Here is an 8,978-nt window from a genome sequence, read left to right on the forward strand (position 1 = left end):
AAACGGGTGATGAGGGCAAAGTCAAGACTGAGAGGTAGACAAGTGTGGGAAAAAAGGGGAATGGGAGAAGAATGACGGGAGATGACGGAAACAAAGAGAGACAAGGAAGGGAAGAGAGGCCAGGGTGTGACTTGCCCAGGAGGGGCTCAGGCTCTCTGCTCACTTGGCCACAGCAGGGGCTCCCCTCCCCTCAGTGGCTGCCTTGCCGCATGGACGGCACCTTCCCATCCGGCCTGTCCCCAGCCGCATCCTCCTCAGCGGCGGGCCACTCAGCTTCACGGAAACTCTCTTTCTCTAATTGGCATAGAAACTCATAGCCCTCCCTTTTCCTGTAGGTGGGGTTTCCATAGGAAAAAGCTGCTTCTCTGTTTCCCCAGCCTAGCAACTGTTTGGAAGTCAGATCCCCACATCCTGCTCTACTGGGTCAAGTCTCTCCTGGACCGGCTCTTGTCCATCATTTGCTAACGGGGGCCAACAGTGTCCCTGAACAATTTTACTTCATTGGTCCTTGGACCCCTCAAATCTCTTCTGATGAAGATGGCCTTGCCTGGGAATTCTGCTGGCTCCATCAACTAATTATGGGACGAGGCTGTGCCAGCAGGTCTGGGGGCAGGAGAACAGGGCTAGTCAAGCCCCCCAGGAAACACCGGAGGACTTGCCCAGCCTTTGAAGAACTCTAGCGGTTTCTGGATCTAGCCCACTCTGGCGGTAAGCATGATGCGACTTCTGCCACTTCTGCTGGGACTTTGGGGGCCAGGTGGCTACTTGTTCCTTTCAGGGGATTGTCAGGAGGTCGCCACTCTCACTGTGAAATATCAAGTGTCAGAGGAAGTACCGTCCGGCACAGTGATAGGGAAGCTGTCTCAGGAACTGGGCCGGGAGGAGAGGTCTGGGGGAGCAGGGGCTGCCTTCCAGGTCTTGCAGCTGCCTCAGGCGCTCCCCATCCAGGTGGACTCCAAGGACGGCCTGCTCAGCACAGGGAGGCGGCTGGACCGGGAGCAGCTTTGCCGGCAGCAGGATCCCTGCCTGGTTTCCTTTGACGTGCTTGCCACAGGGGATTTGGCTCTCATCCACGTGGAGATCCAGGTGCTGGACATCAATGACCACCAGCCTCAGTTTCCCAAAGGTGAGCAGGAGCTGGAAATCTCTGAGAGCGCCTCCCTGCGCACCCGGATCCCCCTGGACAGAGCTCTGGACCCAGACACTGGCCCCAACACTCTGCACTCCTACACCCTGTCTCCCAGCGAGCATTTTGCCCTGGATGTCATTGTGGGGCCCGATGAGACCAAACACGCAGAACTCGTGGTGGTGAAGGAGCTGGACCGGGAAATCCACTCATTTTTTGATCTGGTGTTAACTGCCTATGACAGTGGGAACCCCCCCAAGTCAGGCACCAGCTTGGTCAAGGTCAATGTCCTGGACTCCAATGACAATAGCCCTGTGTTTGCTGAGAGCTCACTGGCACTGGAAATCCAAGAAGATGCTGCCCCTGGTGCTCTCCTCATAAACTTGACTGCCACAGACCCTGATCAAGGCCCCAACGGGGAGGTGGAATACTTCCTCAGTAAGCATGTGCCTCCAGAGGTGCTGGACACCTTCAGTATTGATGCCAAGACAGGCCAGGTGATTCTGCGTCAACCCCTAGACTATGAGAAGAATCCTGCCTACGAGGTGGATGTCCAGGCAAGGGACCTGGGTCCCAATCCCATCCCAGCCCACTGCAAAATTCTCATTAAGGTTCTGGATGTCAATGACAACACCCCAAACATCCACATCACATGGGCCTCCCAACCATCCCTGGTGTCCGAAGCTCTTCCCAAGGACAGTTTCATTGCTCTCATCATGGCAAATGACCTAGACTCAGGAAACAATGGCCTGGTCCACTGTTGGCTGAGCCAAGAGCTGGGCCACTTCAGGCTGAAAAGGACCAATGGCAACACATACATGCTGCTAACCAATGCCACGCTGGACAGAGAGCAGTGGCCGCAATATACCCTCACTCTTTTGGCCCAAGACCAAGGACCCCGGCCCTTATCAGTCGAGAAACAGCTCAGCATTCAGATCAGTGATGCCAACGACAACGCACCTGTGTTTGAGAAAAGCAGGTACCAGGTCTCCACTCGGGAAAACAACCTACCCTCTCTTCACCTCATTACCATCAAGGCCCATGATGCAGATCTGGGCGTTAATGGGAAAATCTCATACCACATCCAGGACTCCCCAGTTTCTCACTTGGTAGCTATTGACTCAGACACAGGCGAGGTCACCGCTCAGAGGTCATTGGACTATGAACAGATGGCCGGCTTTGAGTTCCTGGTGATCGCAGAGGACAGGGGGCAGCCCCAGCTTGCATCCAGTGTCTCTGTGTGGGTCAGCCTGCTGGATGCCAATGATAATGCCCCAGAGGTGATTCACCCCATACTCAGCGATGGGAAAGCCAGTCTCTCGGTGCTTGTAAATGCCTCCACGGGTCACCTGCTGGTGCCCATTGAAACTCCCAATGGCGTGGGTCCAGCAGGCACTGACATGCCACCACAGGCCACCCCCAGCTCCCGGCCATTCCTTTTGGTGACCGTTGTAGCAAGAGATGCAGACTCGGGGGCAAATGGAGAGCTCCTCTACAGCATTCAGAGTGGGAACGAAGCCGGTCTCTTCGTCCTCAGCCCCCACCTGGGGCAGCTGTTCATCAACATCACCAATGCCAGCAGCCTCACTGGGAGTGAGTGGGAGCTGGAGATCGTGGTGGAAGACCGAGGCAGCCCCTCCTTACAGACCCGGGCCCTGTTGAGGGTCTTCTTCGTCACCAGTGTGGACCACTTGAGGGACTCAGCCCGTGAGCCTGGGGCCCTGAGCACGTCGGTGCTCACGGTGATTTGCCTGGTCGTACTGCTGGCCGTCTCCGGGTTGACCTTGGCTCTGATTATGTCCATTTGCCGGACGGACAAGGACAACAGGGCCTACAACTGTCGGGAGGCCGAGTGCACCTATCGTCACCAGCCCAAGAGGCCCCAGAAACACATTCAGAAGGCGGACATCCACCTCGTGCCTGTGCTCAGGGGCCAGGTGGATGAGCCTGGCGAAGCCGGGCAGCCCCCCAAGCACGTGGGCAAGGAAGCGATGATGGAAGCAGGCTGGGACCCCTGCCTGCAGGCCCCCTTTCATCTCACACCGACCCTGTACAGGACTCTGCGTAACCAAGGTAACCAGGGAACGCTGGCCGAGAGCCGAGAGGTGCTGCAGGACACTGTCAACCTCCTTTTCAACCATCCCAGGCAGAGGAATGCCTCCCGGGAGAACCTGAACCTTCCCGAGCCCCAACCTGCGACGGGCCAGCCCCGCTCAAGGCCCCTGAAGGTTGCGGGCAGCCCCACAGGGAGGGTGCCTGGGGACCAGGGCAGTAAGGAGGCCCCGCTGAGCCCGCCAGCCTCCTCTGCAACGCTGAGGCGGCAGCGGAATCTCCATGGCAAAGTAGCCCCTGAGAAAGAGTCAGGCCCCCGTCAGATCCTGCGGAGCCTGGTCCGGCTGTCTGTGGCTGCCTTTGCGGAGCGGAACCCCGTAGAGGAGCTCACTGTGGATTCGCCTCCTGTTCAGGTACCTCGGTGTGGGCAGCTCCCTCTCTTGTCAGCCCCCCTCACCCGCCCACAACAGCATCAGACCCCATTACCCTCACATTCTTCACATTCATTCCTCAGGCTCACCACGCACTTTAGGATGCATTGGGTGCAGTGGTTCAGGGCACAGCTCTGGGGTCAGCAGAATTTAGCTGTGTGATCCTGGACAAATGACTTACTGTCTCTGAGCCTTAGTTCCCTTATCTATAAAATAGGGATGACAGTAAGAGCATTTGCCTTGCAGAATTGTCCTAAGGATTTGGTCAGTTAATTCCTATATGAGCACTCACTTAGAGTGCCTTGTGCAAGTAGACACATAGCAAAGGCAGTGATTAATAAGAGTACAAGCTTTGGAGCAAGGCTGCCCAGGTTCAAATTCTGGCTCCACGTCTTCCAAGCTGTGAACCACAGGGAAGTCACTCAGCTTCCCTGTTGAAGTTGCCCAAGTTAACAGCACCCATCTCCCAAGTTTGCTTGAAGATAATAAAGTGAATGTGCTTAAAGCCTCTAGAATAGTGTCTGGCGTGTAGTCAGCACTCAGAAAATGATTATGATGATTTCTGCAAAGCTCTTCTCCATTTCACCTGCCCTCATCTCATCTGGGCAACCTCTGGGTGAAGCAAGCCGGCATAGGCATCATTGCCCCCAGGCTCAGGGCCTGCATCTGACCTGCCTGAGACCCCAGAGCTTGCCAGCTAGGCCTATGGGATAGGACAGTGGAAACAACCTTGGAACTTGGGAGTTAGGCAGATCTAGGTTCCAGTTCCAGCACAGCCACTTTAGGAGCTGGGTAACATTAACATCTGAGCCTTATTTTCTTCATCTATAAAATGGGGATTGTGATGCCAAACTCAGCTGTGTCTACCTCCCAGGGGGTTCAGAATTAAATGGGATGATGAATGGCTGTGTCCAGTGACCTAGGATTTACTGGACACACCTGGGAAAGCTTTTTCCGGGATGGTGTCTGATCTCACACCCGTATCAACTCCTCTGAACCCCAGATCATTTTCCCTGTGCCAGGCTGCCCGCCCAAGGCACACTTCTGTCATGAGCCAGGCTATCAGCTCATGTTTCCTGTGGAGCAAGGACACAGCTTCCTTCCCCCACCCCTTCCCCAGGAAGCCACCTCGAGAGGGCCCAGCTGCTCTCTCAGGAGTCCTGCCCTGGGCTCTGTGCAGCCCCAGAAGTTGCCCAGAGCCGTTCACTCATTCATTTGTTCATTCATTCATTCACCCATTCATTCATCAAATGCTTATTGAATGAGCTCTTTGTGCCAAACACTGTGCTGGTGGTTGGCAAACAGAGACAGCAGATAGCAAGCCCTGTGGGTGACCCCATTGGGGTGAAAGAGAGAAGGGTACCAAGTTGGGATTAAGTTGAGGGTAAGAGGCAGCTTGCCTAATGCTTGTCTTTCCGGTAGCACAGTGCCACAGTGGAGTCAGATCCCAGTTCAAAGTCCAACCCTGCCTGTAATTGCTGTGTAGCCCCTGTGAGCCTCAGATGCCACATCTGTAAAGTGGATATAATGGTATCTCTTTCCTTGGGTTACTGAAGAATGACATGAGATTATATACCACTGGACAGTTATTAAGTGCTTATCATAAGATCTATTACGAAGTAATTTATAGACTTTCACTCATTTAATCCTCATAGCCACAACCAACACATGACCTGAGTCTCATTATTATTCCCTTTTTTTTTTTTTTTTACTGCTGAGGAAACTGAGGCTCAGAATGCTTAAGTAATTCCTCAAGGCCACACAGATGGGAAGTGGAACAGGGGCAGATTTAGGACTTGAACCCAAGTCTGACTCCAGAGTCTGGACTCTAACTGTGAAATGACAGCCTGAATGACAGCATACAACTTAGGGTTTGGCACTCAGGGAGTTTCCCTGAAATAGCAGCTGTCACTCGAAAAAAGGGTGGCAGGTGCTTGTAGGAGGGTTTCTGGGTCTGAGCCAGGAGGTGGGAACTGCCCTGAGGCAGGCAATGGGACCCTGACCCTCCCACATCACAGTGAAACCCCAGTCCTGGCCACCTCCCCTTCCAAGTCTCCTCTGAGGTTGGCATTTTTTGTCTTGAGCTGCCCAGAGGGCAGAGGGACCCTCTCAGGGAAGAGGGGGGCTGGGCCCAGTTGGGAGGCAGAGGCAGCATTTCTAGGAGGAACAACCCAAACCCCTTGACTCTGCAGAGCATTTCAAACTTTCAAACCACCTAATTAATCCTGACAACCCTGTAAAGAAGTCTGGGTGGTGCTTTTAGATCCACCTTAGAGATGAGGAAACTGAGGTCTGAGTATGTCTAAAAACCTGCCTGACATCACACAACAAGCTAGAAACGACCTTGACTTGGTTTGTTGCCTTCTCCCTCACAAGGGCCTGTGGGGCCTCGCCCTGACATCTCACCCACCCCTGCCCCATTCACCAGCCTTTCTGAAACGCCACCGTCTCCTCTGGCCTTTCAGCTTGAGCACCTTCTGACCAAAACTCCCTTCCTCCCTCACCCTGGCCCTCACCCTCTCTCCACTTGCCAAGCCCCTGTGGAACCTCCGGGTCTCAGCAGAGGCACCTGGCATGTAGTATGAACTCAGAAAACATTTGTTGAAATAAGTGAATTACTTCCCCCTGTATCCACAGCCCCACCCCGTAACTCCCTCCTTGCTGCAAGTGGGGTGAGGGACCTTCCTCTGCTCCACTTGACCTCCATCGTTTCTCATCCCTGGTACAACCCCCCGTAGCAGCTGCTGTGTCCTGTCTCCCCTGACTGTCCTCCCTGGAAGACTGGGAACTCCCTGAGGGCAGAGACTGGGCCTTGTTCTCATTCTTACCCCCCCCCAGCAAGCACTCAGCCTGGCACAAACAAGCTCTCATTCAATACTTGTCGAGCGAACGAAAGGATGAATAAACGAATGATTCGAAGACACCCTGCTGCCTTCGGTACAACATAGCCTTACATCTGGCCCGCCAACAATGGCTCAGTCTTTGAACATCACTGAAGCGGGGGAAATAACACTTTACAATAATCCTTATCGAGGTTATAATACATTTATAGTCAGGACATGCCCTTTTCACCCCCGTCCCACAGCTTCCACCGGGAGCAGGTCTCCTGGGGGAGTGAGAGTTGGGGGACAGGCCCAGAGGGTTCTCATTCTCTCTCTCAGACTCCCAGGTCCCGGGAATTTGTAGTTGACACATGGCCAAGCAGGGAACCTGTCTGCACACATCCCTGCCTCCGTCACCATCACCGTTCACCATCCCCCATCCGATCCACAAACATCTGAAGCTGGAGGAAAGACTATAAAAAGAAAGCGCCGGCATTGAGGGAAACATCCGGTGAGGAAGTGTGCTGGGTCGGAATTGTGTGGAGTCAACAGATTTTTCCTGTCTTGTAGCAAATCTCCCAGCTGCTGTCCTTGCTGCATCAGGGCCAATTCCAGCCCAAACCAAACCACCGGGGAAATAAGTACTTGGCCAAGCCCGGCGGCAGCAGGTAAGCTGCACGTAGCCCCCACTGGCTTCTCAAGCCCCCCACCAGCCTGCCCTCACCCTTGCAGCCTCTGTGCCTTGAGGAAAGGTGAGCACATCCCAGACGCTGCTCCCCTGGGAGACTGCAGCGAACAGCATCCATTCCCCTACCCAGGCATCCTGGTCCTGGAGCAACTGTATTAATAGTATTTACAGGACCCGAGTCACTAAGGAAGTGACTTCATCCCTGAGGCTCTGATTATCTGTTCCCTGATTGCAGAGGTGCTGGGCTATGAACCTTAAATCTGTAACGTTTAGCTCTTTCTCTTGACCCTTAAACATAATATGAAGGCTCCTGGCTAAGGATGTGGGTGTGTGGGTATGTGGGTGTGTTCCTTTGGGCGGTCCTAGAATTAAAGAGACCTCAGGAGGACATCTAATTTAACTCCCTCTTGCTACAGATGGAGAAACTGAGGCTCTAAGTAGTTTGATCCAACCCAGCTATGTAAACTTGAACAAGTCAGATCAAGCCTCAGGGATGCAGTTTCTCATCCATGAAACAGAGGTCACCGCACTTCCTTGTAGTGATGGGGTAAGGATTTAATGATCACGTGCATTCTAAGCCCATGGCCCAGTGCCTGGCACATGGGAGGTACACAAACAATGCTAAGTCCTTTCCCGTTAAAGTGACTTTGTTCAAGGTCAAATAGCCAGTGAGTGGCAAAGCTGGGACCAGCTCTCAGGACACTGACTTCCGGTTCAGTGCTCTTGCTGTGACCACTTACAGTCTTTTTTTTGTTGTTTTTTTTGCAAAGATAGCTAGAAATAGTGTACAGTAGCGGTGAGCACACACATTCCAGAGTCATATCAGCCTGGATTTGAATTCTTACTTAATTTGCAGGGACCTTGGGCAAGCTGCCTAATCTTTACGAATCTTGGTTTTCTCATTTGTAAAATGAGGACAAGAGAACCCCTTACAGACGTGAAAGGTTTGATGAGAAGGTAAATATACCTTGCAAAGCATATGTCTGACTCAGAGTAATTGCTCAATAAACATTAGTTGTTGCCATTACTTGCAAACTTGCTACCCCTGCATAGTAGAAATGGCCACAGAAAAAAAGCAGCAAGGACCCCCAGGCCTTAAAGGGAGCTTTTCCAGATGGTGGGATGAGGCGCCAGGCCTGTCCCCACCATGCTAAGGTAGTCCCAGGAATTGGCCTCCCCCAGGTGATAGAGAGGGTCTTTGGGAGGGAGGGGTCAGGGAGACAGCAAGAGACACCATAGTAGATTCTGAGTAGCTTTCGGATGCCTCACCTCAGCTGCATCCTCTATTGACCTGCTCTTCTGGTCTGGGATTTAGCCTCAAATAGGGAGGAAGGAACATTCGGTCACTCAGTCCACAAAGTATTTATTAAGCACCTACTATGTGCCAAGTCCTATTCTGAGCACTGGTGAGAGAGCAGGGGATGAGACAGACAAATATCCCTGCCTTCACTGGAGCTCATACTCAGATAGAGGGATGGAGGGGTGGAAGGATGACTGCATTAGATCACCCAAAGTTTACTCAACTCCTATTCCATGCCAGGTAATGAGAAGCAATGGAGGGACAATGGTGAGTAATATCAGGGCATTCATAGTCACTTCTGACTATGTAAGCTGACTGCTTACAACACTGTGCTAAGCTCTTAACATGCAACACCTCATTTTACCCCCATAACGCCCCATGAGGTGGGTGTTTTTTATTACTCCCATTTTACAGATGAGGAAGCAGACTCAGAGTAGGCAGGAGGGCTGGGATCAAGTAACCCAGATTGGTCTGACTCTGAAGGCTGGGCTGTGGACCCACTTCGCTCTGTGGATGAATGAATGCTGGCATGAATAGAAGACTATTCATGAGCAGGAAT

General features: G+C 52.9%; 1 protein-coding gene across 1 annotated transcript in view; it reads left to right on the forward strand.

Moving 5' to 3' along the window:
• Window positions 1-421: 421 nt before the first annotated feature.
• The window catches only part of PCDH12 (protocadherin 12), a 13,144-nt gene continuing 4,587 nt past the window's right edge, over window positions 422-8,978 (forward strand). Inside the window, exons 1-2 of the mRNA XM_007453702.1 lie at window positions 422-3,591; window positions 7,002-7,099. Coding sequence (XP_007453764.1) covers window positions 715-3,591; window positions 7,002-7,099 — 2,975 coding nt within the window. The 5' untranslated portion in view covers window positions 422-714. The remainder of the gene's footprint in view (window positions 3,592-7,001; window positions 7,100-8,978) is intronic.

This window comes from Lipotes vexillifer, unplaced genomic scaffold (assembly GCF_000442215.2).
Source record: "Lipotes vexillifer unplaced genomic scaffold, Lipotes_vexillifer_v1.1 scaffold3365, whole genome shotgun sequence".
Lineage (NCBI taxonomy): Eukaryota > Metazoa > Chordata > Mammalia > Artiodactyla > Lipotidae > Lipotes > Lipotes vexillifer.